General features: G+C 50.2%; 1 protein-coding gene across 16 annotated transcripts in view; it reads right to left on the reverse strand.

Annotated features, from left to right (window-relative positions):
• The window catches only part of syne1b (spectrin repeat containing, nuclear envelope 1b), a 667,652-nt gene that overhangs the window by 340,663 nt on the left and 306,629 nt on the right, over window positions 1–20,360 (reverse strand). For 15 of the 16 annotated variants that reach the window (XM_038805568.1, XM_038805603.1, XM_038805543.1 and 12 more), the window contains 5 exons: window positions 14,766–14,902; window positions 12,387–12,558; window positions 4,262–4,444; window positions 1,075–1,218; window positions 507–662 (listed from right to left, as the gene is read on the reverse strand). In XM_038805568.1, coding sequence (XP_038661496.1) covers window positions 507–662; window positions 1,075–1,218; window positions 4,262–4,444; window positions 12,387–12,558; window positions 14,766–14,902 — 792 coding nt within the window. The remainder of the gene's footprint in view (window positions 1–506; window positions 663–1,074; window positions 1,219–4,261; window positions 4,445–12,386; window positions 12,559–14,765; window positions 14,903–20,360) is intronic. The other variant, XM_038805624.1, reaches the window with a different exon arrangement.

Below are 20,360 nucleotides of genomic sequence, written 5' to 3' on the forward strand. Positions count from 1 at the left end.
CAGGTGAAACTGGGCCGATAATGAAGCAATTCCTTGGGTAACAAGCGGCTCTGAATGCTCTTAACTTCTCACAAACCTCTCTACAGATCCTCTCATCCATCTGTACTTATGTCACTCGGTGACAGCCGCTCAAGGGTGTCGACAACATAAAAACGATCGCTAAGTGAGTGGAAACGTAATCTCAGACACATCGACTGATCTCAGCACTCTGCCCGTGTTGTCTTTACGCTGGGTTTACCATGGGAGCAGGAGGCAGAATTGAAGGTGAGAATGGGATGGGGTGGGGTGGGGGGGCGGGGAGCGGATGAATAAATCAAGCCCATCAGTACAACCGGATCAGGGAATTTTACAGCATGACTTTGAGAAAATGAGTCACGTCCTGCAAGCAGGCACAGGACAACAGAGGAAGATCTGAGAATTCATCGCCAAAGTTATGCTTTTTAGAAAGTTACAGGTCTGATTGTTTTTTGATTTTTGAGCTGAACACATTCACTCCTAGGCCTTACCTTGGCTAAGTTACTTAAGGCTAAATAGCACGCGGACAGCTGAGATACTCTGTGCATAAAGCTTTTGTTAGATGCTTGCTCTTCCCATAGGTGCTGGGCTTTTTCTTTCAGCTTGTTTAGCTGGGGTTCACGGCTGGCTATATCCTCTAGGACAGACTGGAAGGAACAAGCAGGTTTGCATAAAACAAAACGCATGTTACAGTGCATATCATATATGGCAGGAGTAAGGAACACAAAGCGCTAGGAATGCTATCATGCAGGGAACAGAAAACAAAGCACATTAAAAGCACTTGGCCTGCGTGGCTACTTGTTAAAGACACAAAAGAGACACAGTCCACAGCCAAACACTAAAGCAAGCATCAGATTACTGGATTAGCAGAATGGAGGTCCTAATTTATGAGCTCGGTGGGATAGGGTGGAGGTGATGGGTAAATTATGTTGCAGTGATGAAGCCAACTGTCCCGCTTAAAGAATCAGCCCGCAGCTGTGTGAATCACACGGAGCATGTGGCGTGGTGCGCCGTGTCCAGGGGCATTCTCAGCCCGGTGTTTGCAATGGAGCGGAGTACCTGCAATCTGAACTGCTCATTTTTCTTGGCCAGCAGGTCAGGCAGTTGGCTGCTGCTCCCTTGCACAGCTGCTTCCGTGGCAACCAGCCACTCCTGCACGGGTCCAACACCAGCTTCAAAGTCCTTCATCTGCGATTGCAAGTTCTATCATGTGGGGTGGGGTGGGGTGGGGTGAAAGAGAGAAAGAATACAGACTGTGGGTGGCGGAGACCCTTTCAAGTCAAACAGCTCATAAACAATGATTACGGCAGCCCAAAAAACCCCCACCGGAGAGAGCTAACAGCCAAGGGCGGTGTAAAGTGAGGTGAGATGGCAGGCAGTGCTGTGTCCATTGCCTTTCTGCCTCCGCAGATATTTGACCAGCGGTAAACTGGGCGCCCATTCACCCACCCATTGAGGCTGTTAATGACGACTTAAGAGACTTACTGCCACCATTAGTATTTTGCCAGTGGTGCGAGACCACATGGTGATTTTTCCCACTTGCAGCAGAAAAGGCTGTTCTCCACTTGAACTACTCCTGGTGGTGCTGCTGCGTCCGGAAAGCCACCGACCAACTCACCAGCCAGCAGTTCTTGAGGGCAGGATACCCTCTCACATGGGGACAGGGGGCACAATCACCTGCACAATCTCCCACACAGACCATGGCTAACCGGGACGCCTTGACTTTTCAAACAGTGAGACTTGACCACTGCCAATAATTGAGCCCCCTTAAAACTGGCAATTACAGTCGGCTTTCAAAAACTAATACCTATAAAATATGGTGGGTCAATGACAATAGGTTGGTGTCTGCACATCAGTGGGAGGGCAGACAAATGTAGGATAATTGGAAAGGGGACCATCAGGGAGGTTTGAAAATAAACCACCTTCAGGCAGAGTGACAGGGGATTCAAGGATCAGTGCGTACCCCCCACAAAATCACTGAACACACAGCCCCCACAAAATCACTCAATACGCAGCCCCCACAAAATCACTGAACACACAGCCCCCACAAAATCACTCAATACACAGCCCCTACAAAATCACTCGATACACAGCCCCAACAAAATCACTCAATACGCAGCCCCCACAAAATCACTCGATACACAGCCCCGACAAAATCAATGAACACACAGCCCCCACAAAATCACTGAACACACAGCCCCCACAAAATCACTCAACACACAGCCCCCACAAAATCACTCAATACGCAGCCCCCACAAAATCACTCAAATCACAGCCCCGACAAAAGTCACTGAACACACAGCCCCCACAAAATCACCCAATCACAAAATCACTGAACACACAGCCCCCACAAAATCACCCAATCACAAAATCACTGAACACACAGCCCCCACAAAATCACTCAATACACAGCCCACACAAACTCACTCAAATCACAGCCCCCACAAAATCACTCAATACACAGCCCACACAAACTCACTCAAATCACAGCCCCCACAAAAATCACTTAACACACACCCCCCACAAAATCACTCAATCACAAAATCACTGAACACACAGCCCCCACAAAATCACTCAATCACAAAATCACTCAATACACAGCCCCCACAAAATCACTCAATACACAGCCCACACAAAATCACTCAATGCACAGCCCCCACAAAATCACTCAATACACAGCCCCCACAAATCACTGAACACACAGCCCCCACAAATCACTGAACACACAGCCCCCACAAAATCACTCAATACACAGTCCCCACAAAATCACTCAATACACAGCCCCCACAAAATCACTCAACACACAGCCCCCACAAAATCACTCAATCCACAGCCCCCACAAAATCACTCAATGCACAGCCCCCACAAAATCACTCAATGCACAGCCCCCACAAAATCACTCAATACACAGCCCCCACAAATCACTGAACACACAGCCCCCACAAATCACTGAACACACAGCCCCCACAAAATCACTCAATACACAGTCCCCACAAAATCACTCAATCACAAAATCACTCAATACACAGCCCCCACAAAATCACTGAACACACAGCCCCCACAAAATCACTCAATCACAAAGTCACTCAATACACAGCCCCCACAAAATCACTCAATACACAGCCCACACAAAATCACTCAATGCACAGCCCCCACAAAATCACTCAATACACAGCCCCCACAAATCACTGAACACACAGCCCCCACAAATCACTGAACACACAGCCCCCACAAAATCACTCAATACACAGTCCCCACAAAATCACTCAATACACAGCCCCCACAAAATCACTCAACACACAGCCCCCACAAAATCACTCAATCCACAGCCCCCACAAAATCACTCAATGCACAGCCCCCACAAAATCACTCAATGCACAGCCCCCACAAAATCACTCAATGCACAGCCCCCACAAAATCACTCAATGCACAGCCCCCACAAAAATCAATCAATACACAACCCCAATAAAATCACTCAATGCACAGCCCCCACAAAATCAATCAATACACAACCCCAATAAAATCACTCAACACACAGCCCCCACAAAATCACTCAACACACAGTCCCCACAAAATCACTCAATACACAGCCCCCACAAAATCACTCAACACACAGCTCCCACAAAATCACTGAACACACAGCCCCCACAAAATCACAAAATCAAAGAACACACAGCCCCCACAAAATCACTCAATACACAGCCCCCACAAAATCACTCAATACAAAGCCCCCACAAAATCACTCAATACACAGCCCACACAAAATCACTCAATACACAGCCCCCACAAATCACTGAACACACAGCCCCCACAAATCACTGAACACACAGCCCCCACAAAATCACTCAATACACAGCCCCCACAAAATCACTCAATGCACAGCCCCCACAGAATCACTCAATGCACAGCCCCCACAAAATCACTCAATGCACAGCCCCCACAAAAATCAATCAATACACAACCCCACACATTCACTCAGTGTACAGCCCCACAAACCAACCCCCTCTATACCCAGGCCCCACAAAATCATAGCTATGAAAACACTTATTAAACTGAAAGGGTAGAAAAGATGTGGGGATCAGGAATGAGATGTGAACTATTACAGCGCAGAAGGTGACCACATGGCCCTTTGTGTCAGTGCTAGCTCACTAAAATAAATTACTCTTTATTCCCTTATGAAAGATTTTTACGTTCCTTTTAATTTCCTGGGTTAGGGATTAACCAGTAGTTGTTAGCAGCGTCCAACCTGTAAAGCAGCTTCTTTCTGGTGAAGGTTTGCAAGCAGATTCTTCCAGTCCTCCTTGGCGGTGGACACCTTGGCCTGGATGGCCTCAGCCTTCTCCTTGCTAAGAATCCTGCTCAACAGCTCGCCTTTGGAAATCAGGGTGTTAAGTTTGCTCTGACAGGTCTCGCTTTCTGACAGGAAATCCTAAAATCAAAAACAAAATGATCGTCAGTCGGAGAGGGACTTGTATCTGTACAGCAGCTCAATACCCCAGGATACCCTAAACGTTTACCAACCAATGAAGTGTAATCATGCAGGAAAATGAGACAGCCAGTTTGCTCACAGTAAGCTCCCACAAACAGCAATCTAATTGTGGCACGGTGGCACAGTGGTTAGCACTGCTGTCTCACAGCACCAAGGAACTGGGTTCGATTCTGGCTTTAGCTGACTGTGCAAAGTTTGCACGTTCTTCTTGTGTCAGTGTGGGTTTTCTCCGGGTGCTCCGGTTTCCTTCCACAGTCCAAAGATGTGCAATTTAGGTGGAATGTGGATGCTAAATTGCCCTTAGTGACCAAAAGATGTGCGGGTTTTGGGGATAGCGCAGGGAAGTGGGCCTAGGTCAGGTTTCCTTTCGGAGGGCCAGTGCAGACCCAATGGGCCGAATGGCCTTCTTCTGCACTCTAGGAATTCAATGGATTCTGAGATTATCTGAGGGTTTTCAGCGCATGTTGAGGACTAACATCTGGGAAGGACACCAGGAGAACATCCTTCCTCTTCTTCAAAGTACACGCTCACTACGGCACTGGAGATTAATCCTGGATAATGGCCTCAAACTTCTGGATTGGGACTCAAACTCACATCTTTCAGACTCAGAAACAAGAGTGGCTCACAGCGAACACCATCAACTAACAGTTGGTACCGATACAAAGGGCCAAGTGGCCTCCTTCTGCATTGCAAAACAGTTCCACTTGGAGCAACATGCTAAAGAGAGCTGCTGCTGTGAATTTGTCATGCTTATATTGTAAGCTAAAACTCACAGCACCGGTGTGCAATTAGACAGTGGACTAGCTTGCATTTATAAAGCCCCAGATCACATTCACTGCATGTTGCAATGTTTATCAGAACTAATGAATTCCCATCACTGTTGAAAGATAGGTAGGTGCAATGGAAAGCCATCAGAGACACCAAGGCCCGAATCTTCCAGTCTCATCATAACTCAATGGACTGCTGGCTGACCCGCCACACCATCCCCCAGCAGCAGATCCCATAAGACCATAGGACACTGAAGCAGAATTAGGCCATGCGGCCCATTGAGTCTGCTCCACCATTCAATCATGGCTGATATGTTTCTCATCCCCATTCTCCTGCCTTCTCCCCATAACCCCTGATCCCCTTATTAATCAAGAACCTATCTCTGTCTTAAAGACACTCAGTGATTTGGCCTCCATAGCCTTCTGCGGCAAAGAATTTCACAGATTCACTACCCTCTGGCTGAAGAAATTCCTCCTCAGCTCTGTTTTAAAGGCTCGTCCCTTCTGAGGCTGTGCCCTCTGGTTCTAGTTTTTCCTACTAGTGGAAACATCCTCTCCATGTTCACTCTATCTAGGCCTCTCAGTATCCTGTAAATTTCAATAAGATCTCTCCTCATCCTTCTAAACTCCAATGAGTACAGACCCAGAGTCATCAACCGTTCCTCATACGACAAGCTCTTCATTCCAGGGATCATTCTTGTGAACCTCCTCTGGACCCTTTCCAAGGCAAGCACATCCTTCCTTAGATACAGGGCCCAAAAGTGCTCAGAATACTTCAAATGGGATCTGACCAGAGCCTTATACAGCCTTCGAACAATATTTCTGCTTTTATATTCCAGTCCTCTCGACATGAATGCTGACATTGCAATAGCCTTCCTAACTGCTGACTGAACATGCACGTTAATCGTAAGAGAATCTTGAACTAGGACACATAAGTCCCTTTGTGTTTCTGATTTGCTAAGCCTTTTCCCAGTTAGAAGATAGTCTTTGCCTCCATTCTTCCTTCCAAAGTGCATAACCTCTCACTTTTCCACATTGTATTCCATCTGCCACTTCTTTGCCCATTCTCCTAGCCTGTCCAAGTCCTTCTGCAGCCCCCTTGCTTCCTCAATACTACCTGTCCCTCTACAGATCTTTGTATCATCTGCAAACTTAGCAACAGTGCCCTCAGTTCCTTCTTCCAGATCGTTAATGTATATTGTGAAAAGTTGTGGTCCCAACACCGGCCGCCATCCTGAAAAAGACCCCTTGATCCCCACTCTCTGCCTTCTGCCAGTCATCCAATCCTCTATCCACGCTAGTGTCTTACCCTTGATACCATGGGCTCTTCATTTATTCAACAGCCTTCTACGTGGCACCTTGTCAAAGGCCTTCTGGAAATCTAAGTCGGTTACATCTACTGGTTCTCCTTTGCCTAACTCCCTTGTTACCTCTTCAAAAAATTCTAACAGATTTGTCAGACATGACCTCCATTTGACGAAGCCGAGCTGACTCAGTCCTATTTTATCATGCACTTCCAAGTACTCTTCAACCTCATCTTTAATAATGGACTCTAAAATCTTACCATTGACTAAAGTCAGGCTAACCGGCCTATAATTCCCCGTCTTCTGCCCCCCTCCCTTTTTAAACAGGGGTGTTACATTAGCCATTTTCTAGTCCACTGGAACCCTCGCTGCCTCCAGTGATTCTTGAAAGATCACCACCAACTCCTCAGCTATCTCCTTCAGAACCCTGGGGGTGTAGTCCATCCGGTCCAGGTGATTTATCCACCTTCAAACTCTTCAGTTTCCCCCCAATGTTCTCCTGAGTGATGGCCACTACACTCACCTCTGCCTCCTGATTCTCCTGGAGCTCTGGTATCCCACCGGTGGCTTCCACCGTGAAGACTGATGCAAAGTAACTATTTAATTCCTCTGCCATTTCATTGTTTCCTATTACTACTTCTCCAGCCTCATTTTCTAGTGGTCCAATGTGTATTCCTGTCTCTCTCTTACCATTTATATATTGAAAAAGCTCTTGCTATCTAGCTAACTTACACTCATATTTCATCTTCTCCCCCTTTATTGTGTTTTTAGTTGTCCTCTGCTCGCTTTTAATGGCTTCTCAACTCCGCTACTCGCTACTCTGGGGCTGGGATCTTGTGGGGCGGGGGGGGGGGGGTAACAGCATACACTGGTTACGTCAAATTATCTCTTTCTGAGTTTTACAATCACGGCAGGATTTTCCTGCCATTCCCATCGGCGGGATCTTCCGGTTCAGCCGACAGTGACCCCAGCGGAGAAATCCCATTGATACAGGCGGGTCCGGACGATTCCACGACCGGTCAATGAGGGACCACCTCTGCCGCTGGAAAACACGAGGTGGGGACAGGGTACAGGGGGCAAGCCCATCCAATATATATTTTATGCATAATTGAGATAACCAATTAAACTGGTCTTGGTGAAAGGATAAACATTGACCAGGGCACCAGGAAAGGTCTCTGCTCTGCTCCTTGTTTGAATATTGGCATGTTTTACAGGTTATAACGGTGACTATCCTTCATTAACTAGGGCATCCGGAGATTGTGAAAGTCGCTATTTAAATACAGGCCTTTCTTTTCTTTCCACCTCAACAGGCAGCTGGAGCCTCAGTTTAAGGTTCAAAAGACAGAATCACTAACTGTGTAGCACTTCCTCAATACTGCACTGGAATGCTGACCTAGACTAGGGCTCAAGTGTCTGGAGCAAGCCTGGACTTGAACCCACCACCTTCTGGCGCAGAGGCAAGAGTGTTACCCGATGAGCCACAGGTAGTCAAGAATCGCAGTCACACCTCAGTATATCCACACAGCCCTGAGTGTCACACTGTGACAAAAGGGTTCATGCCCTCACAGTCCGAGATTGAACTCAATCAGAAGTCTTACAACACCAGGTTAAAGTCCAACAGGTTTGTTTCAAATCACTAGCTTTTGGACCACTGCTCCTTCCTGGAAGGAGCAGTGCTCCGAAAGCTAGTGATTTGAAACAAACCTGTTGGACTTTAACCCGGTGTTGAAAGACTTCTTACAGTGCTCACCCCAGTCCAACGCCGGCATCTCCACATCTAGATTGAACTGGCCGGTGTTAATGTGCGACATTAGAGGTGTTTTGCCTCTTATGGTGATCTTCATATCCCTGGGGGGGACTTGGTTGGAGTGTCAGGAGAGGATACAGGATGTAGCCTGAGCATAACAAAAAGGCAGTATCGGCATGGAATGCATTCACCCTGTGACTCAGTAGCATTAGCAACACAACTGCATTGTGCCATCAAAGTAATGGGGCTGTAAGTCTCATTTGATATGTAGCACCCTAACTTGATGGATTCACAATGTGGGCTGGCATCTGAAGAAATGACCGCACAAATTGCCAAATTGTTGCAAAGAAAAAACAACTGAGACCCCAATGCCAATTGGGAATGGAGCTTGTCACCCTTTCACTTCTTGGGTAGTCCCTCAGGGTCGAGGATACCTTGCCTTCTACTCCGAGGAGCTGGAATGGCGAAAAAGTCCAATCCTGGATTCGCAGACTCTGCTACAGGTTTGGCAAGTGAGGCTTGATTAGGTGGGTGGGTGGGATACTCTGGATTCTGTGCTCTCCTTCCATTCTTTACACTTGGCCTCCCTGTGCTAGATCCTGTGATGCTCGAGGTGATTGGCGCCTTCACAGATGCTTCTCCTCCAGTTTGTGTGCTCTAAGGCAAGCAACTCCCACATGTCGATGGGGATGTTGCATTTAATTTGGTAGGCTTTCAGAATGTCCTTGTCGGGTTTCCTCTGCCCTTCTAGTGACCGCTTGCCATTGGGGAGCACTTGTTTTGGGAGTCTTGCTTTGGGCATGTGGCCCGCCGAACAGAGCTAGTCAAGTGTGACCAGTACCTCGATACTGGGGATATTGGCCTGGGAGAGCACGCTCTCGTTGGTGCGCTTATCCTGCCAATGGATACTCAGGATTTTGTGGAGGCAGAGTTGGTGATGTCTCTCCAAGGATTTGGGATGTCTGCTCTACATTGTCCATGTTTCTGATGCAGACAGGAGGACGGGGACCATGGCTGCTCTGTAGATCATGAGCTTGGTGCTGGATTTGAGGTCTCAGTCTTCGAATACTCTGTTATTCAGGTGTCTGAAGACTGCACTGACACATTGGAGTTGATGTTGGATTTCGTCGTCAATGTCTGCTCACAATGAGTGGAGGCTCCCGAGGTATGGGAAATTATCCACATTGTCCAAGGGCTCATCCTGGATCCTGATGGTTTGGTCTCGACCAATCGTTGTCCTGCATCCCAAAGGGAGACAAGCTGATTCTCCTTCGGCTACTTCAATGCTGTCACCCTTACCCAGTCTGGCATTCATGTGACCCCGATTTGGGGGATTCTTATTACTCTCCTGTTAGGCTAGCAAGTGTTCAGCAGAAACACAGTTGCTTCCAGGAAAAACTCATCCTCACCTCTCAAGACACCCACATTCTGTGAAAGGATATTTATTATCTGTTGTATTGATATTTTGTGCTTCTTGCATGGGGTTTGTGCCCCCCCCCCCCACCCCATGTGCTTCATGTCAATACTATCGATTTTCCCTTTGCCGGATGATGAGTCCAGTGAATTAACTCAAGGCCTCTTCTCATAAAGATTCAGGGCAAAGTGTTGAATAAAATGAATCCCCTCCCCACATCCTGCCCTCCCAGGTTTAATCACTGCGGGCGTGATTCAATTAATCAGGAATAAAGTCCCGGAGCAAGCGTGTTTAGCTGCGTGTTTCCTGGTGCTTGCAGCGCCAAGAAGCACATGGCTATACAAAGCGACGCAGCGGGGACGTGCAGTCAAGGCCGAACATAGTCCTGTTTTGTACACTTTTGCATACATTTCTAAATGGCACCCCGATCTCCGAGGCCCCTGAAGCGACCCCCAGATCCCCACAGCCCAAGCCGCACTATGGGATGGCCCCGAGGCTGCACACAGAGCACCCTCGGACCGATCCCACATGCCAGCCTGGTACACTGGCACTGCCATGGTGCCCAGGTGGCACCAGCAGTGCCAGGACACCATCCTGCCCAAACGACATTCAGCTGGGGATCTCCAAGCACCTGAGAGACCCCTACAGTTGCCGTTCCATCTGGCTCCCGTTTGTGGAGACCAGTGCTGAACAACGCTCACCCAAGGGCAGCACGGTAGCCTTGTGGATAGCACAATTGCTTCACAGCTCCAGGGTCACAGGTTCGATTCCAGCTTGGGTCACTGTCTGTGTGGAGTCTGCACATCCTCCCCGTGTGTGCGTGGGTTTCCTCCGGGTGCTCCGGTTCCCCCCCACAGTCCAAAGATGTGCAGGTTAGGTGGATTGGCCATGATAAATTGCCCTTAGTGTCCAAAATTGCCCTTAGTGTTGGGTGGGGTTACTGGGTTATGGAGATAAGGTGGAGGTGTTGACCTTGGTTAGGGTGCTCTTTCCAAGAGCCGGTGCAGACTGAATGGGCCGAATGGCCTCCTTCTGCACTGCAAATTCTATGATATCTATGAAGGCCTCCAAGACGAAGGGGATGAATCCCAAAACCTCAGGTCCCTCAGGAATCTGCACATTAAAGTGAGGCTTACTTCCTTGCTCTAATGTGCAGATTTGCCAAGACGTGATCCTGTCCACAATGAGCGGGATTTGCATCGCAACGTCTTGTGAGATCGTGTTGGAACTCATGAGGTGTTGCGAGCAGGGTAGATCCCGGGAGTGGGGTTTCCCCACTTTTATCACCCACGCTGAGCTGCAGCGAGCTGCTTTTCGGGTGCAGCGTGACCATTGGATCGTGGCCAATCTAATTATAAAAAACCCATGAGCACAGATACAGAGATATACGGCGATTCTCCAATATTAGCCCCAAGAGTTCACACGACGTGAACGCCCTCGCGTTTCACGACGGTGCGAACTGGGCCCGATTGCGTACATTTTTGCCCCCCCCGGGGGCCAGCTGGAGCGGTTCACGCCGCTCCAACCTCCTTTCGCGGCGCCAAATGGGCGCGGCACCAACCCACGCATGCGCAGTTGGGGCAGCGCCATCCTGCGCATGCGCGGGGGACTTCTTTCGCGTGCCGGCCCTGACTCAAGATGGAGTCGGTGTTCAGAGGCCGGCCGTGCGATTGGTGGGCCCCGATCGCGGGCCAGACCTCATCGGAGGGCCCCCTCCCACCCCGGAGAAGGAACCCCACACCCCCACCCACAGGCCGCCCCCACCCCCCACCCCCCCCCCCCCCCCCCCCCCCCGACCGTTTCCGCCGACAGCGACCGGGGTGAACGGCGCCGGCGGGACTCTGTCACATTGGTGCAGTATTATCAATTCAATACTAACATGATCATGCAGTATTATCAATTCAATTACTAACGTGATCATGCAGTATTATCAATTCAATACTAACGTGATCATGCAGTATTATCAATTCAATACTAACATGATCATGCAGTATTATCAATTCAATTACTAACGTGATCATGCAGTATTTTCAATTCAATACTAACATGATCATGCAGTATTATCAATTCAATTACTAACATGATCATGCAGTATTATCAATTCAATTACTAACGTGATTATGCAGTATTATCAATTCAATACTAACATGATCATGCAGTATTATCAATTCAATTACTAACGTGATCATGCAGTATTATCAATTCAATTACTAACGTGATCATGCTGTATTATCAATTCAATTACTAACATGATCATGCAGTATTATCAATTCAATACTAACATGATCATGCAGTATTATCAATTCAATACTAACATGATCATGCAGTATTATCAATTCAATACTAACATGATCATGCAGTATTATCAATTCAATTACTAACGTGATCATGCAGTATTATCAATTCAATTACTAACATGATCATGCAGTATTATCAATTCAAATACAAACACTACCATACAATATCCTCAATTCAAACACAAATTATTGCCAGTTTATCACATAAGAGTCAAGAAACCAAGAGGAGCAAAGTACCCTGGAAATTTCCTACCTTCCCCCTTCATTTAGCTTTCGTTTCTGTCGATGTTTTCCTCTTGAACACTTATTACAGTAACTATTCTTGCCATAACTGTGTTCTGCGAGCTGATTACCTGCAGTTTCTGTATGATTGCAGTTGCTTCATCAATATTTTGAGGTGTATCAAAGCAGGTTGTAATTTTAGTGTTGATCATCCACTGCTGAAACTCTCTGAAAGTTGCCCGGAATCGTTGTTCCAGTGCTTTTTCCTTGTTCTGACAGTATTTTGCAGTCTGTAAACAAAGGCTGTGGTGAGGAAGAAAGCAGGCAACAAGTTAGGTGAAGGCTTAGGCAGCATAAATGTTGCAGCCAGTGTTTTCCCCCTGCTGGTGCTGCCTCACCCTCTAATGTTTCATAGAGCCATAGAGTTTTACAGCACAGAAAAAGGCCCTTCAGCCCATTGTGTCGTCAAGCAGCTACTTATTCTAATCCTATTTCCGGCACTTAGTCCGTGGCCATGTACGCTACCACATTCCAAGAGCTCATCTAGGTGCTTCTTTAATTAAAAAATATTTTTATTTGTGTTTTCCAGTTTTTACAGAGTAACAGCTCAAGTGTATCTGGTATTTCGAAACAAGTTTGTGCCTGATTTACAACAGTATCGACATGAGGTTCCCCACCCCCCCTCTTCTCCCCTTCCCTCATTGGTGGTTTAGTTCCCCTCTTAGTGTTGCCATCTGCCATGGGCACCCCGTATTGTGCTCCGCTTCGTTCTGCTGGGGCTTTTAGTTTTTATTGTAGGGATGGCGGGGGCTGCATGGCCCACCTCCTCCTGCCCTTGTCCCAGTGCTTTGTCTTATGCTTCCCTTGGGTTCCCTTCCCTCCCCACCTCTCTCTGCCCCTTTGTCTTGTGTGTGCCTTCCCTTGTCTTCCTCCCTCTCCTTCCTCCCTCCACCCCACCCCCCAACCTCAATAAAAAGATTTTTTTTTAAATTACTCATGATAATGTCTTCAGGATAGCATCCGTCAAAATCAACTGAACCAAAAGGGGGCGACTTCTAAACAGAGAGTTACACGGAATTCTACAGCACAGAAACAGATCATTCGGCCTACATTGGTGTTTATTCTTCATGAAGCTCCTCAAACCTTGGCCAGGATTCTCCCCTACCCGGCGGGGCAGGGGGTCCCGGCTTACCAGAGTGGCGAGAACCACTCCGGCGTCGGGCCTCCCCAAAGGTGTGGAATTCTCTGCACCTTTAGGGGCTAGGCCCGCGCCAGAGTGGCTCCCGCTCCGCCGGCTGGCGCCAACGGCATTTGGCGCCCTGCCAACCGGCGTCAAGGCTGGCCGAAAGGCCTTCGTCGGTTGGCGTGAGTCCGGGCATGCGCCGGAGCGTCAGCGGCTGCTGACGTCACCCCGGCGCATGCGCGGTGGAGGGGGTCTCTTCCGCCTCCGCCATGGTGGAGGCCGTGGTGGCGGAAGAAGAAAAAGAGTGCCCCCACGGCACAGGCCCGCCTGCCGATCGGTGGCCCTGATTGCGGGCCAGGCCACCGTGGGGGCAACCCCGGGGTCAGATCGCCCTGTGACCCCCCAGGACCCTGGGGTCCACTCGCGCCGCCTGCTCCCGCCGGCACCAGAGGTGGTTTAAACGACGTCGGCAGGAGAGGCCTGACAGCAGCGGGACTTCAGCCCATCGCGGGCCGGAGAAGCGCTGCGGGGGGCCAGCCGACCGGCACGGTGTGATTCCCGCCCCCGCCGATTCCCGGGTGGCGGAGAATTCCGGCCACAGCGGGGGCGGGATTTACACCGGCCCTGAGCGATTTTCCGACCCTGCGGCGGGGGGGGGGGGGGGGGGGGGGGGGGGGGGGTCGGAGAATTCTGCCTCTTACTTTAATCTAACCCTCCCACCACATCCTTCCATTCCGTTCCCCTCATTCAGCTTCCCTATAAGTGTATCTATGCACTCTTTGTGGTAGAGAGTTGGGCATTCTCACCACTCTCAGAATACAAAACATGAGGCAGGACAATCCTTTCTGCCAATTAACCGTCCAAAGGCTGAAGGTGAAAATTAACCCTGAACGTCCAGCAACATTATCCTTTCCTCCAAGTTCACATACATTCGACTCTAGCTTTGACAACATCCTGCTGCCTAGATTGGAGCAGACCGCACAGACTGAAAAGCCGAGACATATAGAATTCAATTTAAACAACAGCTCCCCCACCAGATGGAATGGTTTCCATCCTCTGCTGGCACCTCCTCTGCTAGTCTTTGAAAAGTGGCATGGGATCAACCAATCAGGTAGGTGGAGCCTTAATTTAAGGTATCCCCAAGAAAATCTGCACTTCCAACAGTGCAGCACTCACTTAGTGATTACGCCCATGAGGCAGATAGTAGACTTCAACACCTGGAGTAGGGTTTGAAGCCACCGCCATTTGACTCAGAGATGAGAATGCCACTTAATAAGCCCATGCTAAAAACATAATGCAGACTGACTTCAGTTTAGTAAACGCTTACCTATTGTATTCTTTGATCAAAGAAGAAACTTTATTCGAATGTGTGCTCAAATCCTTGGAAAATCTGCAGAGATCATTTAGTTGGGACTTCAGTGATTCGCTCATGCTTTCTGCCTCTTTCAGAGCTTCTTCTGTTTCCTACAAAATAAACAACAGTTACATACTGAGTTACTGGAGGGAATGCCACACACTACAATGGCAATTATCCTTCACAAAATACATTCCGAGAATATTGCATATTATCACTTGGTAGTTGTTGTGTTCCTTGTTTTAATTCTTTCGGGATAGTGAAGGTTGTAGCTCTAACAAAGAACAGCAAGCTGTGTTTCATAAACAAAGCTAATTTATTAAACTACACTGAATTAGAGAGATACACCCTGTGTGTGGGTACGAGAGACAGTGGGCTGAATTCTCCGCTCCCGCGATAAATCGGGAAGGCCGTCGTGAACTCAGCCGAGTTTCACGATGGCCTCGGAAGCCGCTCCTCTCACCTTATTCACCCCCACCCGGGGGGCTAGGAGCGCCGCTCCATAACTCTCGGGGCGGCGGAGGGGAAAGAGTGCGTCGCTTTGAGACGCCGGCCCGACGATTGGTGGTCACCGATCGCGGGCCAGTCCCCTCCAGAGCACGGCCGTGGTGCTCACTCCCCTCTCCGCCCTCCACCAGCCTCAAACAAGCATTTGTCGCCCATGTTCACGACGGCAGCGACCAGGTGTGGTTGCTGCCGTCGTGAACCAGCCGGGAACGTCAGGCCGCTCGGCCCATCCGGACTGGAGAATCGCCGGTCGCCATGAAAAACGGCGAGCGGCGATTCTTCCGAGCGGGGGGGTGGGAGAATCGCGGGGGGCGCCAGGGGGGCGTGTCGTGAGATGCCTGGCCCTCCCGCGATTCTCCCACCCAGTGTGGGGACGCGAGAATTTCGCCCAGTGTGTGTGTGGGTACGAGAGACACTGTGTGTGGGTACGAGAGACACTGTGTGTGGGTACGAGAGACACTGTGTGTGGGTACGAGAGACAGTGTGTGTGTGGGTATGAGAGACACTGTGTGTGGGTACGAGTGATACTGTGTGTGGGTACGAGAGACACTGTGTGTGGGTATGAGAGACACTGTGTGGGGTACGAGAGACACTGTGTGTGGGTACGAGAAACACTATGTGTGGGTACGAGAGACACTGTGTGTGTGGGGTTACGAGAGACACTGTGTGTGTGGGTACGAGAGACACTGTGTGTGTGGGTACGAGTGACACTGTGTGTGGGTACGAGAGACACTGTGTGTGGGTACGAGAGACACTGTGTGTGTGGGTCCGAGAGACACACTGTGTGTGGGTATGAGAGACACTGTGTGTGGGTACGAGAGACACTGTGTGTGTGGGGTTACGAGAGACACTGTGTGTGTGGGTACGAGAGACACTGTGTGTGGATACGAGAAACACTATGTGTGGGGTACGAGAGACACTGTGTGTGTGGGTCCGAGAGACACTGTGTGTGGATACGAGAAACACTATGTGTGTGTGGGTACGAGAGACACTGTGTGTGTGGGTCCGAGAGACACTGTGTGGGGTACGAGAGACACTGTGTGTGTGGGTATGAGAGACACTGTGTGTGGGTACGAGTGACACTGTGTGTGTGGGTACGAGAGACACTGTGTGTGTGGGTCCGAGAGACACTGTGTGGGGTACGAGAGACACTGTGTGTGTGGGTATGAGAGACACTGTGTGTGGGTACGAGAGACACTGTGTGTGGGTACGAGTGACACTGTGTGTGTGGGTATGAGAGACACTGTGTGTGGGTACGAGAGACACTGTGTGTGGGTACGAGAGACACTGTGTGTGTGGGTACGAGTGACACTGTGTGTGTGGGTACGAGTGACACTGTGTGTGTGGGTACGAGAGACACTGTGTGTGTGGGTACGAGAGACACTGTGTAAGTACAAGAGACACTGTGTGGGTACGAGAGACACTGTGTGTGTGGGTACGAGAGACACTGTGAGTGTGGGTATGAGAGACACTGTGTGTGGGTACGAGTGACACTGTGAGTGTGGGTATGAGAGACACTGTGTGTGGGTACGAGAGACGCTGTGTGTGTGGGTACGAGAGACACTGTGTGTGGGTACGGGATACACTGTGTGTGGGTAGGAGAGACACTGTGTGTGGATACAAGAGACACTGTGTGTGGGTACAAGAGACACTGTGTGCGTGGGTATGAGAGACACTGTGGGTGGGTACGAGAGACACTGTGTGTGTGTGGGTATGAGAGACACTGTGTGTGGGTACGAGAGACACTGTGTGGAGTACGAGAGACAGTGTGTGTGTGGGTACGAGAGACACTGTGTGTGGGTACGAGAGACACTGTGTGTGGGTACGAGAGACATTGTATGTGGGTACGAGAGACACTATGTGTGTGGGTCCGAGAGACACTGTGTGTGGGTACAAGAGACATTGTGTGGGGTACGAGAGACACTGTGTGTGGGTCCAAGAGACACTGTGTGTGTGGGTATGAGAGACACTGTGTGGGTACGAGAGACAACCTGTGTGTGGGTCCGAGAGACACTGAGTGTGGGTACGAGGGACACCCTGTGTGTGGGTCCGAGAGACAGTGTGTGTGGGTACGAGAGACACTGTGTGTGAGTACGAGAGACACTGTGTGTGGGTCCGAGAGACACTGTGTGTGGGTCCGAGAGACACTGCGTGTGGGTACGAGAGACACTGTGTGTGGGTACGAGAGACACTGTGTGTGGGTACGAGAGACACTGTGTGTGAGTACGAGAGATACTGTGTGTGGGTCCGAGAGACACTGTGTGTGGGTACGAGAGACACTGTGTGTGGGTACGAGAGACACTGTCTGTGGGTACGAGAGACACTGTGTGTGGGTACGAGAGACACTGTGTGTGGGTCCGAGAGACACTGTGTGTGGGTACGAGAGACACTGTGTGTGGGTACGAGAGACACTGTGTGTGGGTACGAGAGACACTGTGTGTGGGTACGAGAGACACTGTGAGTGTGGGTCCGAGATACACTGTGTGTGGGTCCGAGAGACACTGTGTCTGGGTACGAGAGACACTGTGAGTGTGGGTACGAGAGACACTGTGTGGGTCCGAGAGACACTGTGTGTGGGTCCGAGAGACACTGTGTGGGGTACGAGAGACACTGTGAGTGTGGGTACGAGAGACACTGTGTGTGGGTCCGAGAGACACTGAGTGTGGGTACGAGGGACACCCTGTGTGTGGGTCCGAGAGACAGTGTGTGTGGGTACGAGAGACACTGTGTGTGAGTACGAGAGACACTGTGTGTGGGTCCGAGAGACACTGTGTGTGGGTACGAGAGACACTGTGTGTGGGTACGAGAGACACTGTGTGTGGGTACGAGAGACACTGTGTGTGAGTACGAGAGACACTGTGTGTGGGTCCGAGAGACACTGTGTGTGGGTACGAGAGACACTGTGTGTGGGTACGAGAGACACTGTGTGTGTGTACGAGAGACACTGTGTGTGGGTACGAGAGACACTGTGTGTGGGTCCGAGAGACACTGTGTGTGGGTACGAGAGACACTGTGTGTGGGTACGAGAGACACTGTGTGTGGGTACGAGAGACACTGTGTGTGGGTACGAGAGACACTGTGAGTGTGGGTCCGAGATACACTGTGTGTGGGTCCGAGAGACACTGTGTCTGGGTACGAGAGACACTGTGAGTGTGGGTACGAGAGACACTGTGTGTGGGTCCGAGAGACACTGTGTGTGGGTCCGAGAGACACTGTGTGGGGTACGAGAGACACTGTGAGTGTGGGTACGAGAGACACTGTGTGTGGGTCCGAGAGACACTGTGTGTGGGTATGAGAGACACTGTGTGTGAGTACGAGAGACACTGTGTGGGGTACGAGAGACACTGTGAGTGTGGGTACGAGAGACACTGTGTGTGGGTCCGAGAGACACTGTGTGTGGGTATGAGAGACACTGTGTGTGGGTCCGAGAGACACTGTGTGAGGTACGAGAGACACTGTGAGTGTGGGTACGAGAGACACTGTGTGGGTATGAGAGACACTGTGTGTGGGTATGAGAGACACTGTGTGTGGGTACGAGAGACACTGTGTGTGAGTACGAGAGACACTGTGTGTGGGTCCGAGAGACACTGTGTGGGGTACGAGAGACACTGTGAGTGTGGGTATGAGAGACACTGTGTGTGAGTACGAGAGACACTGTGTGTGAGTACGAGAGACACTGTGTGTGAGTACGAGAGACACCGTGTGTGGGTCCGAGAGACACTGTGTGTGGGTCCGAGAGACACTGTGTGGGGTACGAGAGACACTGTGAGTGTGGGTACGAGAGACACTGTGTGTGGGTCCGAGAGACACTGTGTGTGGGTATGAGAGACACTGTGTGTGAGTACGAGAGACACTGTGTGTGAGTACGAGAGACACTGTGTGTGAGTACGAGAGACACTGTTTGTGGGTACGAGAGACACTGTGTGGGGGTATGAGAGACACTGTGTGTGGGTACGAGAGACACTGTGTGTGGGTACGAGAGACACTGTGTGTGAGTACGAGAGACACTGTGGGTGGGTCCGAGAGACACTGTGTGTGGGTATGAGAGACACTGTGTGTGTGGGTCCGAGAGACACCCTGTGTGTGGGTCCGAGAGACACAGTGAGTGTGGGTATGAGAGACACTGTGTGGGTACGAGAGACACCCTGTGTGTGGGTCCGAGAGACAGTGTGTGTGTGGGTACGAGAGACACCCTGTGTGTGGGTCCGAGAGACAGTGTGTGTGTGGGTACGAGAGACATCATGTGCGTGGGTCCGAGAGACACAGTGAGTGTGGGTATGAGAGACACTGTGTGGGTACGAGAGACACCCTGTGTGTGGGTCCGAGAGACAGTGTGTGTGTGGGTACGAGAGACACCCTGTGTGTGGGTCCGAGAGACAGTGTGTGTGTGGGTACGAGAGACATCATGTGCGTGGGTCCGAGAGACACAGTGAGTGTGGGTATGAGAGACACTGTGTGGGTACGAGAGACACCCTGTGTGTGGGTACGAGAGACACTGTGTGTGGGTACGAGAGACACTGTGTGTGAGTACGAGAGACACTGTGGGTGGGTCCGAGAGACACTGTGTGTGGGTATGAGAGACACTGTGTGTGTGGGTCCGAGAGACACCCTGTGTGTGGGTCCGAGAGACACAGTGAGTGTGGGTATGAGAGACACTGTGTGGGTACGAGAGACACCCTGTGTGTGGGTCCGAGAGACAGTGTGTGTGTGGGTACGAGAGACACCCTGTGTGTGGGTCCGAGAGACAGTGTGTGTGTGGGTACGAGAGACATCATGTGCGTGGGTCCGAGAGGCACAGTGAGTGTGGGTACGAGAGACACCCTGTGTGTGGGTCCGCGAGACAGTTTGTGTGTGGGTACGAGAGACACTGAGTGGGTACAAGTGGGCAAATTGCGCCCAGTGTATGTCAGGGAGATAGTAGGGACAATTTTGAGCTTACGTTTGCCGTGAGCTCATACAGAAAAATCTCTCGAGAATTGGAAAACATGCTTCTTACTGACGTTTTTATTTTCTCTGCCCCTAGCCGGTGACTTAACAATGTTCCTGCACAGGAAGGGCGTT

This window comes from Scyliorhinus canicula, chromosome 1, assembly GCF_902713615.1.
Source record: "Scyliorhinus canicula chromosome 1, sScyCan1.1, whole genome shotgun sequence".
NCBI lineage: Eukaryota > Metazoa > Chordata > Chondrichthyes > Carcharhiniformes > Scyliorhinidae > Scyliorhinus > Scyliorhinus canicula.